The sequence below is a fragment of the Phoxinus phoxinus genome, assembly GCF_949152265.1.
Source record: "Phoxinus phoxinus genome assembly, chromosome: 9".
NCBI classification, from domain to species: Eukaryota; Metazoa; Chordata; class Actinopteri; order Cypriniformes; family Leuciscidae; genus Phoxinus; species Phoxinus phoxinus.
The window spans coordinates 1720668-1748162 of record NC_136884.1 but is presented as its reverse complement, the minus strand read 5'-3'; the positions used below and the strand labels follow the sequence as shown (position 1 = coordinate 1748162).

Genomic DNA, 27495 nt, shown 5'->3' with positions numbered 1-27495 from the left:
TAGGCTAGTTAATATGACCTAACGTTACACCACGTGATTCTAAATTAACGACCATTCAAATAAAAAAAAAGTTGTGTATTTGTTGTGTTGTGCACAAAGTTGTGTTGTGTAAAAGTTGCTGATTATGTTTACAAGTCATAAATCTACATGTTTTTACATTCTAAAGTTTGATATACGTTTTCGTGTACTTTTTATTATTATTATTTAGTATATGGCTTGGAAGGGACGATCTCAGTTTGCGTCCCAACAGACTTGAATGTTTAAATGTTCGTCAGAATTTTTTTCTTAATATTTAGCTAGTTCTAAATGGGATTAATAATAATAATAATATTCCAGTACTGTAGACTTACCTCGTCAATGACTCGTTTACATAAATCTTCTGGAAAATCCCCCACTTCGCGAAGACGACACAGTTACGTCCTTAAATTGACGAGCTCTTATTGGATGAAAATACGTAAACGTCATATGCTAATCACGTTTTTTTTTTTTTTTTACTTTATTGCAAGTTTTAATTTACTGGAAAAGAAAACTGTTGAACTGTTTTGAAGCTTTCTATCACCACGACGAAGACATCAAAGTCTGTTTTCAACACATTAATTTCGCTTATATGACCGGCAAATGGCAACACTCACACTAACAGTAAATAATAATATATACATTCAGTAAAAATATACATAGACAGTATATAAGAGGGTAAAAAATTACTTCCTTAGAACACCTTAAACCAAAAATATTAAAGGTAATATTTCCAATTTTTTGGACAGCATATAACGTACATTTCAGAACCAAAGCATTTGTTCACAAAATAACTTAAGTTGGATAAATGGGAACAAAATAAGAATACGGTTTTAGATGTATGTGTGTGTGGGTGGGTGGGTGTATGTGTGTGTGTGTGTGTGGGTGTGTGTGTGTGTGTGTGTGTGTGTGTGTGTGTGTGTGTGTGTGTGTGTGTGTGTGCGTGCTAGACATTTGTTTAAATCTTGTTTTTAAAGAATAGTCTCTTCACTCATTCAGTGACAATGGCATTGCATGCAACAAATGACCACATTCCCAATTCAATTTGCAATGAAAAACAAGCACTTTATATATACAACAATATTTTATTGGTTAAACACAAAGACAAAATTCCTTTCTAAACAAAACAAAACAAACAGCATGATCCCGGAAAGACAAAAAAATAAAAATAAAAATCATTAAATATACAAAAAAAACAACTTACCCGGCCGCTGACTGTTAGTAGCAGACAGGGGCTGTTTGATGGATGCTGAACATATACTGTTATCAGGTAAAAAACAATGCCGGATGTCACATAATAAACATGTGCGATGGGAAACAGGGGCACTTACTCTGCCATACAGAATGAAATCAGAATCATTCTTCAGTCCAGAAACAAACGGTACATTTAACAGAAGATCTCCTGCAGTTGCTGAAGGATGAGTATAAAATCCCTGCTGTGTACAGATGATATATAGTCCATGTTTGGTTGTGTCAGTGTCAGGACTCGGGGGGTGTCGGCTGACTCGGGGCACCGCTGCGTGTGCGAAGCTGTGATTGGGCGATGTCTGCAAGCGCTGATTGGATCTTCTCCAGCAACATGTCTCCTCTGTAAACCACTTCCTCCAGACGGGCCGCCGCCTCCTGGTTCTCCTCTTCTAACTGCCTCAAACTGGCAGCCTGTCAAACGAGAGCGAGACGACGGATTAAATGACATGTAGAGAAAAGCAGGGTTCCTATACCTTGGTAAACTTCAAATTCAAGGACTTTCCAGGTCCAATACCCTCAAATTTAAGGACTTAAAGGGTTAGTTCACCCAAAAATGAAAGTAATGTCATTAATGACTCACCCTCATGTCGTTCTAAGCCCGTAAGACCTCCGTTCATCTTCGGAACACAGTTTAAGATATTTTAGATTTAGTCCGAGAGATTTCTGTCCCTCCATTGGAACTGTATGTACAGTATACTGTCCATGTCCATAAATTAATAAAAACATCATCAAAGTAGTCCATGTGACATCAGTGGGTTAGTTAGAAGTTTTTGAAGCATCGAAAATACTTTTTGGTCCAAAAATAACACAAAATAAGACTTTATTCAGCATTGTATTCTCTCCCGGGTCTGTTGTCAATCCTTCACAGTTACGCTGATGGCGTAAGACGCTGATGACGTGTTATCTGGTGCGCCCGAGCTTCATTTATAGACTGAGGGAAACGCACGCTGTAAAAGTGTCTCATCCGCGACATGCACATTTACGCAGCATTAAAAAAATGATATCCACGCAAACAATGTAGAATAGCTTGAATATAGCGTGCGTCTCCCTCAGACTGTAAACGAAGCTCGGGCGCACCAGATAACACGTCATCAGCGTCTTACGTCAGCAGCGTCACTGCGGAGTCCTGAACGCAGATTCACAACAGACCCGGGAGAGAATACAATGCTGAATAAAGTCTTATTTTGTGTTATTTTTGGACCAAAAAGTATTTTCGATGCTTCAAAAACTTCTAACTAACCCACTGATGTCACATGGACTACTGTGATGATGTTTTTATTACCTTTATGGACATGGACAGTATACTGTATATACAGTTTCAATGGACGGACAGAATGCTCTCGGACTAAATCTAAAATATCTTAAACTGTGTTCCGAAGATGAACGGAGGTCTTACGGGCTTAGAACGACATGAGGGTGAGTCATTAATGACATTATTTTCATTTTTGGGTGAACTAACCCTTTAATGTAGGGACACGTTTCAAGAGAGAGTAAAGTTACATTTTTACAATGTTTCACGGCGTGTCTGAAACGTTGAGGTAGGCTAACATTGTAGTAGTTTCGTGCACATGTAAACGTCATGGCAACGTTCAACACAAAAAGAACCTCACGCGGGAAACACTTGACGTAATGTGTAAAGCTAGTGCGCATAGGCATAGATATACATAATAAAGGCTAGATGTCTTACGGCGGAGTCTCACCCGGCGGCCATCTTGTCACAGGCAAGCTTTCTGGCGGAAAAGCTTTTCACAATATTATATATAAGCCATAATCATCAAAATTATAACAAATAAAGACTTGAAATATCTCACTTTGCATGTAATGAGTCTATATAATATATTAGTTTCACCTTTTAAGTTGAATTACTGAAATAAAGGAACTTTTGCACCATATTACAGGGGGTAAAAATTACTTAACATCATGGCAACATGATGGTAAAAGATGGCAACATCATTATTTTATTTTTTTTTACATAGAAATTGATATGTTTGTTTGTTAAATATGTTGACTTTAGCCATATTTGTTGCATTATATGCCAACAGTGACCGTTCAAAGATGGTGGAAAGCACTTATTGTGTTTTTTTGCCCCAAGTTTGCATGCCCGTCACTCCAGAAGATATCTTAATATAATTTTACATTACATTTCATTTTAGATTCTAGTTCTTAAAACTTTTCTTTAAGCATCTTATGGAAATCTTAATGCGGCTCTGTGAGTAAATTGGTCAATTATACATATTTTCAGTGGTCAAAAAAGGTTGTATACAGCTGATACTTTATTTTAAAGAGGAATATCTGAACAACAAATAATGTTGAAAACTAGAAATGCATCCTGTTTTTTTCTATCAACACAATTGCATAGATTAGAATATACCTGTCAATACTCAGCCAGAATATTAAATGTATTACTTCTTCATTTATGCATTTCTTCCACCAGAAAAAAAAGTTTCTCTGGTTGAATTGACACGGAATAACCCAATTAGACTAGATTCAACTCTATTAGTCTTGGACTCAACAACTAATAAAGTACACGTAAGAATATATGCTTGAATGACATAAAAAAAAAAAAAAAGCTGAACTCAATGATACTGTAAAGTCATTTTTTATTTGATTACATCAATTGAAAACCCCAGTTCATTGCCTTAAATACATTTAATAATAATTTACGTATGTCAAAGTTTGTAATATTTTGATTAATCTTTGGTTACCATATTCACAGATAAATGGCGCCATCTTGTGGGCATTTTCAGAAGTGCGCGTCCTGTCCCAGTGAAGACTTAAATTTACATGAATTAAATAAAACAGGGCATGAATGAGTGTGTGTTGGAAATAAAAGCACTGAATTGAATTCTCTATCTGTTGTCTATGCTCATCATTAGTCTCATGCCGTTCACTCACGGAGTTCAGATGCTCCAGTATGGCCTTCGTATGCTGCTTTAACACGATCCACTCCTTTAAAACTCCTTAAATTATATTTACATCTACTATATAACCTGTTTTTTTTGCTAATAAACATCTTAATAATCACAGCTCTGTGGAAATTACTATCCCCACGAGAGAAGTTCTATGTAAACGCAGATAAAAACAGCGCTCTGTCAGCAGGGATTTCATATTCCAAAACATTATTAATAATTCTGATAACATGCCAGATGAAATGGAAGCATAATTGCGCTGATATTTTTGCTTTTTTGTTTATTTTTCTGATAATGTTTGCGTATTCCAGCGAATATTGTAGTGTGTTTTATTCTCTTCACTATTTATTCTATCAAACAACACCATAAACCTTTTAAAACTGTAGTTTAAAATGAATGCATGTATTTATGGGAAGTTGATGTAATTTAATTATGTTCTCCATAAATGTATGTTGACAGTTGTTTAGTGCTGTAAGTAAAAAGATGCAACTGTAATTATTAAGATACATTAAATTAATTAGTAATGTTTTTTTTTTTTTATCCAAATGTTTTATGCTTACTATACTTTGTTATAATTATTTTTACATCCTACCTTCGTTACCTGTTTTTATCTATCTGATCAAAGATTTTATTTAAAAAAAAGGCATTTTAGTGACTTAAGCACTGTATTTTTTTATTTTCTGCACTCTTTCAGACTCTATTTATTGATGTAGAAGTGTGTTTTGTTTTGTATGTAAGGAGGAAATGAAATTGCAGTCTTTAACTCCTTATCAAGCGCCCCCCTTTTTTTGAATATACATGAAAATGCACATTCCGAACTTAAATGGTTGTAATTCAAGAATGCTTTGGAGTATAGATGTAAGATTGGTCTTGTTTTTAAGAAGACATTTGGCAGATTTTTGTAGAAGAGAAATAAATTAAGAAAGTTAAACAGAAAAAAAGTTATAGAAGTTTGAGTTTATGAAAATGTACAACATTAAACATTTAATTATTCATATTTTATATAAAATATATATTTTCAAAACCTGGAGGACTCTAAAAATGCAAAAAAATCAAAGGCAAAAATCTGAACAAGTTGTGTTTAAAATTTTAGGTTGATATCTCAAAAAATAAGCTTTCAGTGAGATTTTGTTTGGGCGCAGTACCAAACTTTTTCACTAGTTGACATTACTGCCCATATAAGGGCGCCTGCATTTCCATATGTTGTTTGAGGGATCTGAACCATTATTTTTACAATTTTCATACAATTTATGAAGTAGAAATCCTATTCAGAAGTAGTGTTGGAAGTTTGGCAGATTTTTAAATGAATTCAACCTCTAAGAAACACAAAAAGAACACGTATGTGCATTATAGCTCGCTGCCACGAATGGTGAATCACAAATGGTAAATCTATAATTTTTTTATTTATATTTAAAACATTTTCAGACCTTTTTTTCTAAAACAATTGAATGGATGCTATCTTTTGAACTCTTGGCATGAAAACAAACTGAGGTTTCTACCATTCTTTCATGATTTTTCATGTTCATCACTATTTCAAAATAAAGGTCTGAACACGCCTTAGGAGTATAAAAATATTCTTGTTGCAAATTGATAAATTACGGCTCCTCTGTAATGTATTTTAAAAATCAGTCACCACAAATGAAAACTAGAGATTTTAAGCTTTCAAATGACATATAGTTTGTCAAGATTGGTTTAGGTTTAGTATAGGATATTACTGTTTAAAATATATAATGGCCGCGGGCCCGCCGGCGGGCCGGCGCCAATATAAAGGGTTAAAGGATAATTCCGGTATTTAACACCTTGAGTCTATATTGTAGTTTGTTTTGGATGAACAAGAGTGGTGGACAACATTTTTTTGACAATGGTTCCTCTCTCGAGTTTTTGACTATAAAAGAATTGGCCATGGACCCATTTAACATTGGAGTCAATGGGCATGTCCGAAAATGTAATTAAAACAACCTTTAACATTAGTTTTCAAAACTGTGCAACTCACCGAGTGATTAGTGATGTTAGTTGATGTTCCAGAAACAAAAAGTGTTGCGAAATACAGTTTCTGTCGTGTTTTATTCGTCATTTTGTAAAATCCCATTGAATTCTGTTGAAGGACTGAGTGCTCGTTAATATAAATGCGCTACCGGGAACGGAAAGGGGGCTGTTTACATTTGGTCGATGTAGTCTTTTTGCTCGCTTCCGTTTCTCATAAGGCTAGCGAGCAGAGCTCTTTACCGCAGTTTTTGACCGCACAAATTCTAACCATATTGAAAGACGTGACCACTGACCAGTGCAATATGAAGTTGAACTCGACTGTGACCGTGAGTGTCCCGCGAGACATAAACATCGGTTATCGCCATCAAGTGGTCGGGAGTGTGCTAACGCTTCAGATTCAAATATTGAGCGGAAGTTACACGGTTCTGAAAAAATAGTTCCACTATAGCAAAATAAACGGATTGGAATCATATATTGCGACGATATATTGTTTATAATCATCAACGAACACCACTAATCACTCGGTGAGTTTAACAGTTTTGTAAACGAACATTATTGGCTGTTTTAATGACATTTTCGGACATGCCCATTGACTCCAATGTTAAATGGGTCCATGGCCAATTCTATTATAGTCAAAAACTCGAGAGAGGAACCATTGTCAAAAAAATGTTGTCCACCACTCTTGTTCATCCAAAACAAACTACAATATAGACTCAAGGTGTTAAATACCGGAATTATCCTTTAAAACGTATTAAAACCGTTTGTTCAGTTCAATGCTGTTGTTACAATGGTCAAAAACATAAATGAAACATAAATATTCAGTTCAATATCGGTTATCGGGAACATAAGCATGCAGATAATTGGTATCGGTTATAAAAAAAAAAAAAATCTATATCGGTCGATCTCTAATTATTTTGCTGACGGATAAAATTAGAGCATGGTGAAAAAATTACAGCAAATCCAGGCAAACAGACGCATAAGGATTTTCTGTAGCGCAACCTTATTATCAAAAATAATTTATTTTATTTGTTTTTACAAAATCTTGATTTTAATGCTAGGCATTAAACAAAATAAGTGAAAAAAAGACTTTTTCCTCATATTCTCCATTGTTGCGGCTCCTCTCTTCCCAGTCTGTCAGTAACGCTCTGTTTACTTCCTGTCTCTATGAAGCCCCTCCTTCTGAAAAGCACACTGTGCTCTGATTGGTCGGCTGAAGCAGTGTGTTGTGATTGGTCAAGAGCTTTGAGTGTGTTTGGGAAATGTCCCGCCCCTTACCATAACCGCCAGTTTAACACACTACTAACTAACTCAACCAGGCCCCGCCCCTTTATTCTGCGCATTAATTATTATAATGAGGAATATTGTGACGTGTTCGTTCCCGGAAGAAACTCAAGACTACAATGGAGGCGTTTCAGGAGTTCAGAAACACTGATATAGAGAATATTTGTAACTTTGCAGAGCTTTTTAATGCTCAAACTGCAACATTACACACAAAAGAAAGATGAATATGGAAAAAAGCAGAATAGACACCTTTAAAATGCAGTAGGCTCGTTTTGAAAAAGTGTATAATTATGCACATGAATGTACCTGCAGTGCAGCGGTAGACTCTTCACTAGGCAGGGAGTCGATCAGCACGTCAACATCTTTTGCTGTTCTTGCTATCAGTGCGGCAAACAGCTGAGCGTACTCTAGAACAACACACGGCAGACATGTCAGTTACACAACTAGGCAATATTTCCTCACACCCATTAAATAATGCGATACAAAAGTGTGATTATCTTTCAAATATATTTAAAATTATATATATATGCATTTCACACTCTTTTTGTGACATGAAAACACCGCTACAGCTTCTGAAAGTCAACAGCAGTGTTTTAACAGCATTTTTTTTATTATGTTGTATATATTTTAGGCTGTGATGTTTTTTTATTTGTTTTTCAGTTAAACATCTAGTTTTAAATGATCATTGTTTAACTAATATTGCATGTATTTGTTGTGCTACTGACAGTTATTTGTAATGTAATGTTTTAATATTGTGTGCACCTGCAGATGGAAAATAGCATTTGCTAATAACTCTGGTACAAAATATATTTTCGTAAGATTAATTTATTTTGTACATTGTCCATGACAAATAAACTAATTCAATTACATTAAATTACTGTCGCATAAGAAGTGTTATTTTAACATCAGTGTAAACCACGGGGTTTAGGATATCCAACAACAGGGTTATTTAACAACAGAAACTGAATAATCAAATGTAAAAATAAAACACTTAGTTTTCAATGTATGAATTAAATATATATATACTGTTTCTTATTAAAGCTACAAAAGTTATTCAGCCAAGAGCAGTGTGATTTTCTCTTTGTCTGTGGTTCATGACCCCAGTTATTGCATGCCTGTGTGATATGCATATCGCAATATATACATTTGCGAATATTCTAGTGTGTTTCATTCTCTTCACTGTTTATTCTATCAAACAACAACATAAACCTTTTAAAACTGCAGTTTAAAATGATTGCATATATTTATGGAAAGTTGATGTCATTTATTTATGTTCTCCATAAATGTATTTTGCCTGTTGTTTATTGCTGTTATTATAAGTAAAAAGATGCAACTGGAATTATTAAGATTTTATTATTTATTATAATTATTTATTATTAAGATTTTATTTTATTATTTATCCAGGCGATTTAGAATGTTTTATGCTATGTTATCATTATTTTTACATGCTATATTCTAGGACTGCATAACGATTAATCGCAACTAATCGTTTGCAGAATAAAAGTTTTTGTTTACATCATATATGTGTGTGTACTGTGTACAATAATTATGTATATATAAATACACAAAAAAAAACATGTATAATTTTAAGAAAAAAATCTATTTATATATTAAGTATTTATAATTATATATAATATAAATGATATTTAAATATAAAAATTTATTTATAAATACATAATTATTTTATACAGTACACACACATATATGATGTAAACAAAAACTTTTATTCTGTAAACGATTAGTTGCGATTAATCGTTATGCAGCCCTACTATATTCGTTACTTGTTTGTTTATCTGATCAAAGATTTGCAAATCGCAATATATACATTTGCGATATTTCGATAATTTCTATATATTGTGCAGCCCTGATGTTTAGTGCAGATGTGCGCACCTTCTGTGGGGTTGGAGGGCTGGTCTTTATTGATGGCGGTCTGTATGTTGCTGAACGAGGCCGGTGGTGCGCACTGCTGCAGGACTCCAATCGCATTACAGAACTGATCAGCCAGCTGAAAAACACACACACACACACACACACACACACACACACACACACACACACACACACACAGCGCAAGCATACAACACACATGTGCATTTTGTTTACTGGGTATTTGTCTATGCTCAATAAACAATGTTGTAAAATTTCATTGCTTACTGCTAATATTGTGAATAATATGTGAATGTTTTTGATAACACTTTAAAATAATAACTCATTAGTTAATGCATTAACTAAACTAACATTAACAAAAAAATGTACAGTACAGACACAACTTTTGATTTTATTAATGTGTTTTGGTAAATGTTGGAATTACCATTGAATAATAACCCTAAGCAAAATTAAGAAACACTTCAGAAATATTTGTCATTGTTAGTTAATGTTAAATAAAGTTAACAAATGAAACCTTAATGTACGGTGTTACCATGTTTAAAAAAAAATAATAATAATATGTAAAAACAAGAGTAACGTTACATGACAAAAGACTTTAAAGAACACCCGAAGAAAAGAAACTATTGTTTTGAAATGTCACAAAGGAATAATAATAAATAACGAAATAATTGTATATTCAAAACAGACTGTATACCAGGAAAATTTATGAATTACTTTCATATATTTTATGTATGCATTTATTTAACTCAATGTAAATTTAAGAATGGCATTTTTAATCCCACATGAGCTAATATTACATTTAAATTTCCCATTAAAACATATTTTAAAATAACATCTACTAATTTAATTAAAGTATTAGCTTCTTTCTGTACAAATTAATGTGCAAACTTTAACTGTTTATTCATTCTCAACTGAATGCTATGCTAAAACCTTCATACGCTGCAGTATATTAATATGACCTCTTCCACATAATATGACTTTATGAACTAGACTACTGAATAAATATGATTTGACGATATTTGCCATCTTCTGCAACTTATAAATCATGAAATAAACGTTTAAATGAGTCTTACGGAGTTAACAGCATCCTGAAGCTGCGTTAGCCTGTCCGCCATGTTGGCGCGTTCTCGTTACTTTTCCGTTTCCGCCGAGGAGGAGTTCAAAGTGAGATCACGTGATGCCATTGAGTCGCGCCTGCGCAGTGCGCACTACAGCAGGCGAAACGCTCGTTTCTCTCAAAAGTTGTTGCATTGTACCGCAGTACAGGAGTGTGAGTGATACTTCCGGAGGATAAATGTGAAGCTTCAACATGAGTCGCGCATCTGATCGCTGCTAAAGCGTGTTTATGGACTGGACTGATCCGTGAAAATGCCACTGAAGAGGGAATGTTTGGTTTTGCTCGTCTTGTCGTGGGTCAGTTCTGTGCGCGCGCAGGATGAGAGTGAGTAAACAAACATTAAACATCTTTATCATAATCACAAATACAAACGCGTATATTTAACAAATGTCAGCCGAGACATTATTTAACAACTTAATGCTGATCTTCCCCTTCAATTCAGCTTATTATTACTACATAATGGTACAAAAGCTAGTTTTTCTAGGCTGTTTTTATGTTTTACACCTGTATTCTTTATGAACTGGACTAAACTAATGAACGTGAGGTTTTGAGAGCTCACTAAACCCCACAGTAAGACCAAGTGTACATTTCAATTCAATTCACATTTATTTGTATATCGTTTCAAAGCTGCTTTACAGAAAATGCATATCTTATCTGTAATCAGAGGTGACTGTGTCCAAGTAATGTCCATATTTCTGAAATGTACAGGTCTAAGATAATACAAATCACGCATGTATTAATTATTACTTTATTGTGAACATATTGATTACAATATACAGAAAATCTGGCAAGTGGTGCATGCAGTAGACAATAATAGGCAGAAAAATCTGGAACATTTATTGAAAATGTAAGCAGAATATATATATTATTAAGTTTGCATATGTGTTTTATGTTTCTGTTACATGCATCAGGCTTTTATATCTCATAGTATGAAATAGTGAGAAGATGAAAGAGGTAAAAACATTTTATTCAGAGGCCCAAACTGAGCAAAAATAATAAATTGGTGCAGATACTGATATTTATATGGCCATAAGGTAAGATGAAATTCAGGTATAAATCTTGAGATCTTTATAACAGTAACATAGCAGACTACTTCCATAAAATGCATATAAATATTAGTCGTCATATATCTGCCTATAATATGTCTTATTATAAACATATAATGATGATTGAGATATGAACAAAATCCTAATGATCATATTTGAGACTAAATGATGGATATTAATGAAGTTAAGCTAAGTTGCTTCAGTCCAGTTGAAATATTACAAACAATATACAAGTTGTTCTCACGTTTACTTATTAAAAATCATTAAAGATTTCACAGCAAAAAGACATTTTTATCTTTTAATAAACTTCATTCCTGCTTACGATGCACCGACAACAATGAAACAGAGCAACAATCCATGAGATGCAATTTAGAAAGTATTTGCACATTCCTAAAAGAGAAAGGGAGAGATTCTTCCAGAGCAGTGAAGTGATTTCCGTCTTCAAGACCTCAAAACAAAGACTCTGCGGACATTAAAACTGTTTGTTAGAACCAATTGAACAAGTTTTAGAGGAAAAACAAGAACATGTTAAGCGGCTTCAGACCCCCTGGCCTGCAAAGGTTGCATCTTTCTTCGTTTGGTTTCAGGTTTTCTGTGTTTTGACCAGGTGTGAGTCATTGTGAAATCAGAAGACTTGATTATCGGGTAGGATTTCACAGTCAGGCAGGAAGTCAGAGCAACCGTGACCCTTCTTTCTTCACCAAATCACATAAACTGTCAAAAGCCACTTCCTCTTTTATAAGCGTTCAGTGACGTCTCTCCTCCGTCTGAAGTGAACTGAAGCTCTGTGCGAGAACTCTTTATATTGAGGGCAAAAACATCCCTTGTTTATTTATATATAATGTTATAAAACTAAGCTATATAAGACAAGTGTATAAAATATTTAACATTCTAATACTTTATGCAATATGAACTATTCTTTACAGGGATGATTTATATAAAAAAAAAAGTTTGCTCCAGTATTAAGACTTTTTGCATAGAGATATTAATTTAGATTTTTTTTTATATATATATATAATTACGGTAAGTAACTGTGAATATATGATATGATATAAAAACTATTTAATTTTTTTAGCTCATTGTTTCTGCCTACAATTAATACATGCGTGATTTGTATTATCTTAGAGACCTGTACATTTCTGAAAAATAATTATTTCTTAAATATTTAAATTAGGTCTGTAAACGATTAATCGCGATTAATCGAATCCAAAATAAAAGTTTGTGTGTTTACATAATATATGTGTTGTGTATAATTATTTTGTATATATAAATACACATGCATGTATATATTTGAGAAATATTTGCATTTATATATATTTATATTATATATAAATATAACTATTTTTTTATATATAAATAACACATTTTTCTTAAATATATACATGCATGTGTGTGTATTTATATATATATATACAAAATGATTATACACAATTCACACACACATATTATGTAAACACAAACTTTTATTTTGGATTCGATTAATCGCGATTAATCGTTTACAGCCCTAATTTAAACATATAATATGTAAGGATTTAACATAAAAAAAAAAAAAATCACAGTGTTTTTTTAGGGTTAGATTTTTTTTTTTTTTTTTGACAAATGGGAAAACCAGCTCCAGGGGTCAAATATTTTAGCTTTATTATAATATTGGCAAAATCAGATACAGATACACAATCATGTTCTTGTATGTGTTTTGCAGACCGCGTGGTGTTTTCTTTGGGAACCTTCCAGAATGTGAGTGTCCCAGTGAACGGGACGGTTCAAGCGGTTGTTTCCCGGATTCCTGCTGACGTTTCCTTCATAACACTGCAGTTTCACACACAACACAGCAATATTACACTCTCATACTCTCAGGTAAGTTATCACACACTCACACACACGAGTAAGACATGCACACAAACACACACACACACACCGCTGACCCAGTTGCATGGGGGTTGAGCGAGCAAGACATCATGTGAGAGTTTAATCACAAGCTCTGATCACACACACACACACACACACACACACACACACAACCCTCCATGCATTCTATTCATAATGTCAGCAGTCACGCAGATGTAGTGCACCAAGTTCAGACACGTAGTTAAAGTCAACATGAAATGCTGTTCAGAACCCATATTACTTCCATATATAGAGTGCGTATTTATATATATATATATATATATGTGTGTGTGTGTGTGTGTTTGTGTATGTGTGTATTGGTCAGGTCCCTCTTTATGGTTTTTCGGTCACAGCAGTGGATGCTGGACTGTTGTCCAGCTTGATACCGAGCCAGACCACTCTCTCCTGGTTCCTGAAGACACCCGACGGGAGCAGCGCAGCGGGAGTTGGTGTGATCCTGCCGTACACCAGCACTGGTTAGAGAACTAACACTTTACCTGCATGCCACAACACACACACTCTCATTTACAGACTATTATTGACTGGAACAGAGAATATTCAGTGTGTATGTGCAATGTCTTGTTGTGTGTGCAGATCCCGTTCCAGGAGCGTGTAATCTGGAATTTGCACTGGATAATGATCCAAACATCTATCTGCTATACAACCTGTTTGAGACCACGATTACCTTTGCACCTGCTAACATCGGATATGAAAGGTGAGAGAAATTGAATAAAGTCATGAACTTATCAGGGGGTCATGAAACCCATCCATGACTGTACTTGATGTCACAGTTTTAAGCCTCTATCACATGAAAAGCAACACATTTTGCCCATAAATAATTAATAGAAGCGTCTTCTCATTTGATAAGGATGCGAAAGTCTCATTAATAATTAGAGACTGATGAGTCATTGATGTACTATATTGTGAGAACTTCACATCCTGATGATCTTAAAGCCAGAAGACTAAAATAGCGCAGAAAAAGCAAAAAATTAACCAGCTTTCTTCTATAATTAAAATCAATGGATGATCAAATCATCGTCTTCTGTGATGTGCAACACAAGCACCTCTGAAGTTGCACTAGTCTTTTCTTCCCTATTGTGCCGTATATCCGAGTGAAACGGCCTCTGGAAGAACAACAAATGTGGGCGGGGCTTGATTTTGTCTGTGGGGAATAGATAGCCTAAGTCCCGCCCCTCCGCTTCCGGCTCATTGGACCTTATTTCGGAAAAAATATGTATGTATGGTAGTCAATGGCGAGAGACAACTTATCTTTTTATTCCGTCTGAACTGAGGCCTGAATTACACATGATGTTTGTCAATTTAAAAGATAATTATGAAAGTCAAGAAAGTCGCAGTTTGTCATAAAACAGAAGAGTAACGTTTAGTTTTATGTGAAAATCGCTCAATGAACTACATCTCTCGTCTCGCACTATACGTCACCGTTGCTCGTGTGTGTGCAGTCTGGTACAACACACTCCGGCATCACGGCATAACGTTACGATTATAACGTAAGACTGTAGAAAACATGACAGACGTTAGCTTCAGTAAAGTTAGCGCGTCAGTAAAGTTAGCTTCAGTAAAGTTAGCTTCAGTAGAGTTAGCTTCAGTAGAGTTAGCTTCAGTAAAGTTAGCTTCAGTAAAGTTAGCGTCAGTAAAGTTAGCTTCAGTAAAGTTAGCCTCAGTAAAGTTAGCTTCAGTAGAGTTAGCTTCAGTAGAGTTAGCTTCAGTAGAGTTAGCTTCAGTAAAGTTAGCTTCAGTAAAGTTAGCTTCAGTAAAGTTAGCCTCAGTAAAGTTAGCTTCAGTAGAGTTAGCTTCAGTAAAGTTAGCGTCAGTAGAGTTAGCGTCAGTAGAGTTAGCGTCAGTAGAGTTAGCGTCAGTAGAGTTAGCGTCAGTAGAGTTAGCGTCAGTAGAGTTAGCGTCAGTAGAGTTAGCGTCAGTAGAGTTAGCCTCAGTAGAGTTAGCGTCAGTAAAGTTAGCTTCATTCATTGAGAGAAAAGGAATGACGTCACATGTGCGCCTTTTGGGTTTGTAGTCTTTGTAATGACGTATTTTCACAGTCTTTTACCTCAACAGTTTTACATCAAACTGAGACTTTCTTGACTTTAAAATGTATCTTTTAAATTGACAAACATCATATGTGTAATTCAGGGCACAATTCAAACGAGATCAAAATATTTGTTGTCTCTCGCCATTGACTACCATACAATATTTTTCCGAAAATAAGGTCCCATGGTCCACCGGAAGGGGAGGGGCTTAGGCTCTCCATTGATTGAATGGTTGTGGTTTGCCATTGGCTGATCTCATGTGAGTGACAGGTTGCTCCGGCCTCATCATGCCCTCACTGCAAGAGGGAGGGGAAGTTATTCTCATTCAAGATTGCGAGGCACATGAATAAATAAATAAAAAAGATGTGCACAGATAAATCATTTATATGTTTTTTTTCAGAGGGGAAATTCCTCCAGCGTGTGATGTGGACACGGGCTCGAGTACTCGTTGGCGTCTGGTTTATGAAGTGTATCAGTATTTTCTCCCGGAAGGCGACCTATCAGAGAAGAGTCTGATCAGCGGTATGGAGAGAGTGGCCAATGTGCAGAACCTGCAGGACAACAGCAGAAAAGTGTGTGAAATCTCTCTGTTCTTACTTACAACTTTCTGTTATGCTGTTTAGTGTGTTTTTTTCCCCTTAGTTGTGTGTGTTTATTCAAATATGAACATGCCAGTCACACTCGTTAACTGTTTCAACATTGATGATAATCATAAATGTTTCTTGAGCATCAAATTATACTGATTTCTAAAGGATCATGTGACACTGAAGACTGGAGTAATGATGCTGAAAATACAGCTTTGATCACAGGAATAAATTACACTTTACTATATATTCACATAGAAAATTGCTACTTTAAATTGTAATATTTCACAGTTTTTACTGTATTTTTGATCAAATAAATGCAGGCTAGGTGAGCAGAAGAGACTTCTTTCCAAATGCAACATTGTAACAATTTAAGTCAATTTTTTGGAACAAAGCTAATGATCTATTGATCTAGTTTGTAATTTATTTAGTTGTAACTTTACATTAAGGTTTCATGAACTAACAAACAACAATAGTTAATGTTTATCTCAACATTTACTAATACATTTTAATGATCAAAGATTTGCATCTGTTAATGCACTGTGAACTAACATGAATATTAATATTTTTTATAAAGTAAAGTTTAATAACGGCTGTAACAAATGTATTCACTCATTGTTAGTTAATGCATTAACTAATGTTAACGCGTGAGAAGTGTTACTGATTAGTTTATTCCACTCTTTCAGGTGGTGACTTTATCCTCTCACGACCGGACGCAGTTCTCCTTCAACTCTTTGCCGGGTCAGGGTGTGATTTTCTCTGTTATTGTGAGAGATCCAGTGCTCAACTCCTCGGCGTCCTACATCCCCGTACACACGTACGCCTGCAGCTTCAACTCCTCGCTGGACGGATGCAGCGATTTAGGTTAGAAGACCAACGAATCCTTGCAGAGATTCACTGCGTGATTTTATTCATATATTAAGAATTAATATCAATAATTTTATCACTTAAAACTCATATTTGATCACCAAAATTATATATTTAAATGTTCTTCATGCCTTAAAACATCTTGAATGTAACTCGACACCCTTGCCTCATTTAGCATGCGCGGTTCTATGAATATGAAAATTAGCCCCGCCTCCACTCACTCACTCAGCTCAGAGATCCACTGGTGGACGATCACACGTTGATCTGATTGGTTACAAGGTAGTTTGTGACGTCAGCGATTTCAAACCGTGTTTTTGAGACTGTCACTGCAGTTTTAAGCAGAAAATACTCAGCAATGCTGTCGACTTATGAATTTACACATGGTTTGCATTTTAAAAACACCATATAGACTTATAAACAACATTAAAAACTAGATTTTCAGCACAGGGGGACTTTAATATGTGAGGTCAGCTCCTTCAGCTTCATCATGCGTGAAAACATTGTTCTTTAATAGTTGACAGGTTTATGGTTTAACTGGGTATTTAAATGTGTTTTTATTAATTTATTGGTTTTTATGTATTGAATGTTTGAGAATGCATGTTTAGAAAGTTATTGAATGTATACTTATTGATAAGCTCTTTGAGTTGTTTTTAAAATGTGCTACTAAAAAGGTGATTGATTGACGATTTTAATATTGTTGTGATATAATTATATGGTATTATATTGAAAGAGAGAAGAGCTGAAATATGTTTTCTCTCTCATTTTCTCTCACAGGGAGAGTTTCTACTAAAGTGTTTTTCACTGTGATCGGTTTGGCTGGGCTATTTGTGTGTTTTGTGGGCCATCGCTTCTTCAAATGTGGTAAGTGATGTTTTTATTTTTTTCTTTAGAAACATGCCATGTTACTGCTATTAATATCTGTTGATCTACTAGAGACACCCCAAGTATTTTAGGTCTGAGAAAGACTTTGCCACAGATTTAAAGAGTCAAAGTTTGACTCTATAGTTACTAACATGGACCACGAAACCAGTCACATGGGTAAATTTTTAGAAATTGAAATGTATACATAATCTGAAAGCTGAATAAATGAGCTTTCCATTGATGTGTGGTTTGTTAGGATATGATAACAATATTTGGTCGAGATAAAACTATTGAAAATCTGGAATCTGAGGTGCAAAAAAATCTAAACATTGAGAAAATCTCCTTTAAAGTTGTGCATTTATGTTCACGATTGTGCTGCATTCACTCACAAAAATACATGTTTTATATATTTACGGTAGGACATTTACTAAATATCTTCATGGAACATGATCTTTACTTAATATCCTCATGATTTTTGGCATAAAAGTAAAATGGATAATTTTGACCCATACAATGTATAGTTGGCTATTGCCACAGATAATACCCGTGCGGCTCCAGACTGGTTCTGTGGTCCAGGGTCACATATATAGGATAGTTACTGAACACTGAAATGGATTGCATGTTTTTAAAGGGGTCATAAGATGCATTATTTCTTCACTGGAAATGTTAGTCAAGGCTTCTTGCACAACAAACAGTCCATTCAGTGTTTATTACCATTTCAACACTCTCTCCATTAGAAATAAATAGCTGTTTTTTTTTTACTTCTGTCTCTTTAAGACTTTTATGTAACTTTTAGTGCTTTGTTACGGGTTAATGTATTAGGTGAAGCTAAATAATATGGTAAGGTTTCTAATCTGTTAACATGACTCCTATACCAATAGTATATACCAAAGTAGCTTCGATATAAAACACATGTGAACTTGGACCACAAAACCAGTCACATGGGTCATTTTTTTGAAATTGAGATTATACATCATCTGAAAGCTGAATAAATAATATTTCCATTGATGTGTGGTTTGTTAGGATAGGACAATATTTGGTCGAGACACAACTATTGAAAATCTGGAATCTGAGGATGCAAAAAATCTAAATATTGAGAAAATCTCCTTTAAAGTTGTGCATTTATGTTCACGATTGTGCTGCATTCACTCACAAAAATACATGTTTTATATATTTACGGTAGGAAATGTACTAAATATCTTCATGGAACATGATCTTTACTTAATATCCTAATGATTTTTGGCGTAAAAGAAAAAATTATAATTTTGACCCATACAATGTATAGTTGGCTATTGCCACAGATATACCCGTGCGGCTCCAGACTGGTTCTGTGGTCCAGGGTCACATATGTAGTATAGTTACTGAACACTGAAATGGATTGCATGTTTTTAAAGGGGTCATAAGATGCATTATTTCTCCACTGGAAATGTTAGTCAAGGCTTCTTGCACAACAAACAGTCCATTCAGTGTTTTATTACCATTTCAACACTCTCTCCATTAGAAATAAATAGCTGTTTTTTTTTTTACTTCTGTCTCTTTAAGACTTTTATGTAACTTTTAGTGCTTTGTTACGGGTTAATGTATTAGGTGAAGCTAAAAAATGGTTTCTAATCTGTTAACATGACTCCTATATGACACTGTTACAGCCACACAAATGGAAAAGTTCAACTTTTTTTCGATAATTATTGATCAGTAGAGTCCAGAGAGAATTGTCCTAGACTGGTTTGGTTACGATCGGGCGAAACTAGTTCGCAAAAGTAGATTTTGGACAAAATTCGACATAGCAGAACATTTTTCCTGCCTAAATCGAAATTGGAGATATATTTTGTCCGTCTTGAGCCAAGGATCACAGTGGTGTAAAAACCTAAGACAAATGGTCTAGGAGTTATGAGCAATTTAGTACTTTTGGTTGCTGTAGCGCCACCTATGGGCCAATCGGGCTCATACTCTGATAGGTTCTCCCAAAATTGAGGCCTACCATCTGGCCATGTTTCAAGTCTCTAGGCATTTCATAAAATAAAACTGATTGAGATTGATAAAAAAAACAAATGAGTGCATATATAAACACACCTGATGTTACCAGTAAAAATGTGCATTCCTGTGTTTTCTCAGAGCTGTTCTGCATGGGCTTCGGGTTTATGGCGTTTCTCTTCTTCATCCTGATCACCAGAACCACCACAACGCTGGAATACGACAGTGAGTCGTTACACACGTACTGAGCATTTAGCATTAGCTTTCTGATCATCTCTTAGATCTGTATGTATTTTAGCTCATATTCACAGTTTCATGTCATTCTGGATGGAGCTAAATATCTATAAATAGTTTCTGGACACATACATTTAGTTTTTCCAGTGTTTTTTGTGTTTAATATAACTGGAACTGGCTACACAAACTGGTTCGGCCGGCAGGGAATGTCATTACGCGTCACGAGCTCCCGTCGCAGAGGATTGAGGTTATCCGTAACTCTCTGAAGATCAGTCATGTGCCGTGGATTTCAGCTGGAGCTGTGAAACCAGTCCGTCTCGATCAAATGCAATCCATGTGAAGGATGTGTTTGTGTGTTTGCAGTTTTATTTATTTTATTTTTGATTCTTTGACATAGTTTTAGGTTGTGTCCTCTTGAGTAACCAGATCGTTTTAATTAGCTCAAGTTTGTTCTTAAAACACTTTTTTAAGTTTTAAGACACTACAAGCAAAAGCGTAATTTTTTTTCGTGCACTGATCTAGCTTTCTACCATAGCATGTCTTCTTTTAGACTAGTGGAAGGAAAACATTTAAGTCTATTTGGGTCTGTAGATTACATCTCTTTTAAAGGCCACAAGTTATGAGTTAGAACGCTCAACTTCTGCAGCTTTATTACACACACACACACACACACCAAACTTTATCTATATTCTGAAGGGTAGACATTCACCTGATTTTATTCTTTATAACTTGTTTTTTTCTGACTGTTGACAGTATTTTCTGATCATGGATGAATAAAAAGAGATTCAAAATCACTAATATGTCAGTAAAATGATACAATAATTCTGCACCAGATTTCTATTTTGGAAATGTATGCAAATTGGCATATATTTAAATATAAAAAACTATCATCTCAATGTACTGTGATTAATCAACTGGTGAAAGTATGGTTATATCTATTAGTTCAAAAAATAAGAAAGAAGATCCGCACACGAATATCGGTCAAAAAGCTCACAAAACTTATTTTCCAGAGGACGCAGATAAAGTGCCAGAATGCAAAAGGTTTTCAACCCTTCATCAGTGCAATGTGTTACCAAGCTGAATAATGACCTACACTCATTTGCATACTCATTACCATAATCCATGTAGCATACCGGAATCTGATTTATCCCATATACAGATATTCACATCAATAATCCACATTATTATATATATATACATATCACAACAATCCTCCATTCCAAAAAAAAATAGTATTTTTTATTTATTTAATATATCTATTAGTTAAAATTCTACCCTGTTCACCTTTAGCGTTTCAGCTTAAAGGGATAGTTCACCCAAAAATAAAATTAACCCCATGATTTAGATTTAACCTGAAGCCATCCTAGCTGTATATGACATTCTTCTTTAAGACGAATACAATCAAGAGTTATATTAAAAAATGTCCTGGCTCTTCCAAAAAAAATACCCATTCACTCCCATTATAAAGCTTGGAAGAGCCAGGACATTGTTTAATTTAATATAACTCAGATTGTATTCGTCTGAAAGAATAAAGTCATATACACCTATGATGGCTTCAGGGTGAGTAGATCATAGTTTTAATTTTTGGGTGAACTATCCCTTTAAACGGCTTGTTTTGACCTATGATCGTCTCTCTGCAGTCCGATTGGCTCTGACAGCGCTGATGGGCGTGGTCGGGGGCGTGGCCCTGGTGATGAGCTGGTGGCGGTTCGGCTCGGTCATGGCCTGTGTGTTGGTGGTCGGACTCATACTTGGATTTCTCATCTCCTCTATTGCCTTTTTCACTCCACTTGGTAAGAAATCACGTTCAAAACCTTTAGTTGTTTCATCTTCTATTCAGAATCACATCTTCATAGTCTTGATGGTAAAATGCGGCGATGCAAACAAACTATTATTTTGATAATCGATTCATCTGTCTTTGATTAATCAGATTTAAAATGCTTAATTTTATTTTCAGCATTTTATATTTTATTTTAAGAAAGTTATTACATTCTCCAAACAATCTGCAAACTGAGGAATGTATCTATGCAGGCTATATGTTATACATTATGTGCCAAAAAGGTTCAAATGTAAATGTTAACATTTACATAAAGAATGAAAATGTGGACCTTGAAATGCAATGTAAGTCGCTTTGGATAAATGTAAAATATAAACATTAGATTTAAAAACTTTCCCATCATAATAAAGTAAAACAAAATCACAGACTAATAAACATGTACTTTCAGTTTTCTGGATATAGTCATGACATTTTATTTATACCTCATTAAAACAGTTTATATTTTAGTTGTATTAATATTTTGAATGAGCTTTTATTTTAAAAAAATTATTTTCATGTTAACTTTAGTAAAAAAATAATAATTCTAATTTCATTTCTATTTTTTAATTTCATTATTTGCTTTTGTCATTTTATTTGTTTTTAATATATATATTTCTATTTAAGATTTATTTTTATTTCAGTTTTAGATTTTATTTATTTCCAGTTAAAAAAATGTAGCGCTTCTTTTTTCAATTTATTGCTCAGATAACGTGTCTAATTTTCATTTAGTTTAAGTTTTTCAACTAATATTTATACTTTTATTATATTTTAGCTTTATTTAATTTAACAGAAATGTTAAAGGTAATAAACCTGGCTACACTTTAAACATACATTTAACATCCAAAAAAAAAAGCATATTTATGATAGCACAACAAAACAACAAAATGCAAACACTCATGCGAGTTTCAAACAAAAGTATATAACCTAAAAATAAAAGTTATGCTGTGAGGGAAACGTGTATTAAATGCGTTTAAACAGATCTGTTAGAGACCCTGACAGGGCAAGCCACGCTTAATGCCATGAAGTGGAAACACTGCAATGAAACACAAGAATCATATTGTTTGCAGTATGATCTATAACATTCATTTAGATAAAAAGATGATTCCTACCGACATAAAAATTAAAGCATGTCTCATGTTTAGGATAACTTATATCGTGCACTTCTCCCGCAGCAGCGTCAATTCAAATGTGTTGCCAATAATGTTCATTATTAGTTATTTATACATTTTTACTTTATCAATTAGTTGCTTAATCTCTTTTTTTCTTTTTTTCTCCAGGTGATATTCCTATATTTCATAACGATGCTGTGTTCTGGGTGGTGTTTGCTTGCATAATGGTGGTTGTTCCTCTGTTCTTCATCAGGTGGCCCAGAGAGGTGAGATTTCTGTTTTTTAAAGAAGTTTCTTGTACTCACCCTGCATTTATTTGATCAAAAATACAGTAAAAATTTGAAATATTATTGCAATTTAAAGTAACTGTTTTCTATTTGAATAATAAATTATACTTGATCTTTATATTATACTGATTTTTGAAGGATCATGTGACACTGAAGACTTAAAATTCAGCTTTGATCACAGGAATAAACTACACTTTACTAGATATTCACATAGAAAACAGATATTTTAAACTGTAATAACATTTCACAATTTTTACTGTTTTTTGATCAAATAAATGCAGCTTTGGTGAACAGAAGAGATGTTTTAAAAAACTTAATTATTCCAGACTTTGACCAGTAATGTACAGGTGGAACTGGAAAAATTAGAAAATCGTGCAAAAGTTCATTTATTTCAGTAATTCAACTTAAAAGGTGAAACTAATATATTATATAGACTCATTCCATGCAAAGTGAGATATTTCAAGTCTATATTTGTTAAATTTTGATGATTATGGCTCACTTATGAAAACCCCAAATTCAAAATTAGAATATTGTGAAAAGGTTTTCATAAGCTGTAAGCCATAATCATCACAATTATAACAAATAAAGGCTTGAAATATCTCACTTTGCATGTAATGAGTCTATATAATATATTAGTTTCACCTTTTAAGTTGAATTACTGAAGTAAATTAACTTTTGCATGATATTAATATTTTTCAAGTTTCACCTGTTGTGTTTATGATATTTAAGAGTTCACATCCGACATCTAAACAACATGCGCACACGTTTATCTGTGTGTTTTAGGGCAATATAGTTACATGTGGAGTGGTTGGTGCATATGCGGTGGTCCTGTCCGTCAATGCCTACACCTACACCAGTCTGTCCTACATCACGCTGGACGTCCTGAAGCGCCTCCTCAACAACAACTTCAGCCGAGCGTTTATCTCCGTCCCACTGCAGGATATCGGTAGGTCACTCAAACATACTGATGGATGTAATTTAAAATTGAATGTACATTTATAAAAAAACACTATATTTTTTACCTTAACCCTTTAGAACCTGAAGCTAAAATGGGTGTATTTCACATATTTTGATTTTTTGACTGTAAAATTCTAAAACAATGTGCTATCTTCATGTGCAAGGTGTCATCTTTTTCAGAAAAAGATTAGCTTTCAACAAATTACAGTTATTGACCATTATTGTGTGTGGTGAGTTTGTAAATAAAATTTAAATAGACAAAAATAAAAAAAACGAGAATATATTTTCCGATTTTTATTTAGAAAAAAACAGAAAAATCACGAACAAAAGAAACTAACACTTTAAAGTTGACAAATGAAGTATAATACAACTATACAAGTCTTTTTTGTGACATTGGGTTGCACAGTTTTCAGTTAGGACACTTTTTTGCATACACGTCGCACACATACAAATGCGTCCATTCATATTAGCACACATACACATGCATACACCACATGTAAAGATTCGGGAAAAAGTAACGGCCATCCGCCTCCCAAGTTTCATTAAAAATCATCCCAATCCCCTCTTCTGCTGTCTACCACTTCTTTTACCATGTATTTGTTAGTTTCTTTTATTATTTTATGCAATCCAAAACACTCTAACCCGCCGCGCTTCGCATCTCTCGGTTCAAATCCTTCCTTCCCGCTCTGCCAGAAAGCGTGAAAGAAAGCATTTGCTGACGGAAAGCATGAAATTACCATAATAAGCCGTATATTGCCGAAAAGCGCATGTTGTCTACTGTCAGGGGCAATTTGAATGGTTTTGATAGTGCAAACGCTTGAAGAGTTACGGTACAATGAATATGAATAATACGGTACATCCGGTTCTAAAGGGTTAAAGGGTAATTAAACCCTTTGTCAGAGTCTGACTCCACCCACTGGCAATATTTGAAAAATAGTAGAGGGGGCGTGCACCTGAGACACGTCTCTCTGTAGGCAATGGCTTGGTTATCTGGTACCCTCTTACGTCACAGGGTACCACAACTTCCAATAGGAAAATTCAACTGCAGTAGCCACCGTTCAACCTGAAGAGGGCAGCACTCCGACGTTTTTACACCACATATTGTAGAATTAAAACACTTTATACCCAAATGTCAAAAACATTACTTGAATCAATGAACCGCATTAATAAAGCCCCAGTCTTACAGATCATTAACTAAAAAAAGTTGTTTTAGGGTTTAGTCATTCTTTAACTGTAATAGCTAAGGGAGTGAAAACTTTTCTTAGAAATTAAGAAAATAATTAATTGTTTTCATGAATTAAATTAATTAGACATGTTTTTTATTATTAAAATTTTATTAAACCATTAAAATGGAATACAGAAAACTCAAAAATTAGAAATTTCTGAGGAAAAAACAATATTTCATAGCGCTCTAAACGGAATCCAGAAAAATTAAAACAGAAAAAATAATAATAAAATGGAATTTGGATTTTAAAAAATCAAATATTTCACCGGACCCGAGCTATTTGGGCAAATGGGAACGCAAAAATATGTGTTGTAGTTTCCGTTTACCACTAAAGAAGTTTGTCATGTCTGATATGCTACCAATGCTACAATTTTCATAATCATTTGTTAACCAACATGTGAGCCTTATTATTACATTGTAAAAATAATACATTTTTAGCTAACTGTGATTTGTATATCTACATTTCTGAAATGCATAACTTAGACAGTTTCCTCTGATAACACATCAATCTAAATATTAATGTGGACTTTCTGTAAAGCTGCTTTGAAACGATGAGTATTGTGAAAAGCGCTGTACAAATAAATGTGAATTGAACTGATATTTCTCCAGATTTCATCCTGATCACCGTGTGGGCCGTTCTGGGGGTTTCGGGAATCGTGGTTCAGCTTTACCGGGAGAAGGCACGGGCGTTTTTCCCGCCGAGCCCGTACTTGATGTGGAAGCAAGAACGAGAGCGCCGGAAAACCAACGTTCTGGATCCCAGCCACCACAAGCCGTCTCTGTCCACTCGAATCCTCGATCGCATTCGGCAACTCACGCGGCGCACCGAGCCGGCCGGCGAAACCACACCTCTCCTGCTTTAACCCTTGACCTTTTGACTGTTGATCCTTCCAGTTGCTCAAACTCGTGGAGAACCGTTACATTAGGACTGTGCTCGATTTTAAGAGCCTGACGACGACGACTGTGGAGAAACTCACACACATGAAGCACTAATTAGCACAGGATTAGCCATGTTAAGCATAACCTCTACTATATACAGCAGCTGCCACAGCCGGATTTTAGATGACTTTTAGCAGCTTAGAGGAAACATTAAACTTGGTGCACATCTTCAGTCCTGTCCAGTGGAGATTTTTTTTTAAATATTTTTATTGTTTACTTAGCATAGGGTCCTCAGCACAATGTGCCTGTCCGAACGAGTGAGGGTTTTTAAAGACATGCAATTTGTTTTTCATGTTCACCACTAAAATGAATGTATAAGACGCTGCGATTGCCGACGGAATGAACAGGTATTCAATAGTAACCACTGGTGTGTGTGTGTGTGTGTGTGTGTGTGTGCGCGCGGATCCTTTGGAGCTGGTGATGGAAATAATGAGCTTATTTTGACCGAGTTCCTGTGGGAATGTGCACTCGAAAATGAGGATTTTAAATGCTAATTAATTTTGAGTGTAAGAGGAATATGGAGTTTAAAAGTGTATGTACTTTCAGATGCTCTTCATCTGTGCTTTATAACTGAATATGTAGCTCTCATGGAGACACGAACCCAAGTTCAACGTTTTCTCTCTCTCTAACAAGACTCCATAATCGGTAATAATTATGCAATACAGTGGCATATGAGCCTATTCATTAATTTCTGGTATCCTCTCAGGGTTTCTTCATGTGATATTTGTGTCTCTCACAGAAGCAAACTGACTTATCTTATTTTTCTAAAGCATTTAATACGTGCATTGAAGACTTTACACGTTGAAACTGTTTTTAAGTGATAGCGGTGTATTATTTCTGTATTGTTTTGTATAAAATTGTCTAATAATTAAATGTTTAATAAAGTTGTTATTTGTGCCATAATACCTAAATAATATTGTTTTCTATTCCAAGACCGATTAGAGTCAGAGTTATTTTATTAGCTTATTACTGAGATACTATTATTCATATTTGAAAGTTTCAGTAATTTACGGCACGTTTACACGACAGTGATATACTTTAGAAAGAACAAAGGTTTTCTTTCGTGTTAGTAATTGGTAATGTCAGTTTGTAAACAAACACCACTCGCCTATAGACTGAACACGTAATACACATGTACAGTAAAATGAGAAATGTTGCCTTGGCAACTAGCTGAAATAATAATGTTTAATAATTAATGCTTCATTGGCATATTAAATAACACTGAAC

General features: G+C 34.6%; 2 protein-coding genes across 2 annotated transcripts; one reads left to right on the top strand and one right to left on the bottom strand.

The window, feature by feature from the left end:
* Positions 1 to 493: 493 nt before the first annotated feature.
* med21 (mediator complex subunit 21) lies at positions 494 to 10575 on the bottom strand. The gene is made up of 4 exons (XM_079623166.1): positions 10400 to 10575; positions 9330 to 9444; positions 7746 to 7846; positions 494 to 1674 (listed from the first exon to the last, which is right to left on the bottom strand). Exons 1-4 carry the CDS (start codon positions 10439 to 10441, stop codon positions 1495 to 1497), a joined length of 438 nt encoding a protein of 145 aa, XP_079479292.1. The 5' UTR covers positions 10442 to 10575; the 3' UTR covers positions 494 to 1494.
* tm7sf3 (transmembrane 7 superfamily member 3) lies at positions 10488 to 27171 on the top strand. Its single transcript, XM_079623159.1, has 12 exons — positions 10488 to 10767; positions 13189 to 13343; positions 13699 to 13849; positions 13968 to 14088; positions 15819 to 15990; positions 16689 to 16866; positions 17644 to 17730; positions 19843 to 19926; positions 21576 to 21728; positions 23029 to 23126; positions 23931 to 24093; positions 25939 to 27171. Exons 1-12 carry the CDS (start codon positions 10695 to 10697, stop codon positions 26190 to 26192), a joined length of 1689 nt encoding a protein of 562 aa, XP_079479285.1. The 5' UTR covers positions 10488 to 10694; the 3' UTR covers positions 26193 to 27171.
* The last annotated feature ends 324 nt before the right edge of the window (positions 27172 to 27495 follow it).

Coding starts and splice junctions, on each gene's coding strand:
- tm7sf3 (XM_079623159.1), top strand. CDS start 10,695: ATGCCACTGAAGAGGGAATGTTTGGTTTTGCTCGTCTTGTCGTGGGTC. Junction 16,867..17,643: donor GGACGGATGCAGCGATTTAG/GTTAGAAGACCA, acceptor TTTCTCTCACAG/GGAGAGTTTCTACTAAAGTG. Junction 19,927..21,575: donor CACAACGCTGGAATACGACA/GTGAGTCGTTAC, acceptor GTCTCTCTGCAG/TCCGATTGGCTCTGACAGCG.
- med21 (XM_079623166.1), bottom strand. CDS start 10,441: ATGGCGGACAGGCTAACGCAGCTTCAGGATGCTGTTAACTCC. Junction 9,445..10,399: donor TTCAGGATGCTGTTAACTCC/GTAAGACTCATT, acceptor TGTGTTTTTCAG/CTGGCTGATCAGTTCTGTAA. Junction 1,675..7,745: donor AGTCTACCGCTGCACTGCAG/GTACATTCATGT, acceptor CTCGTTTGACAG/GCTGCCAGTTTGAGGCAGTT.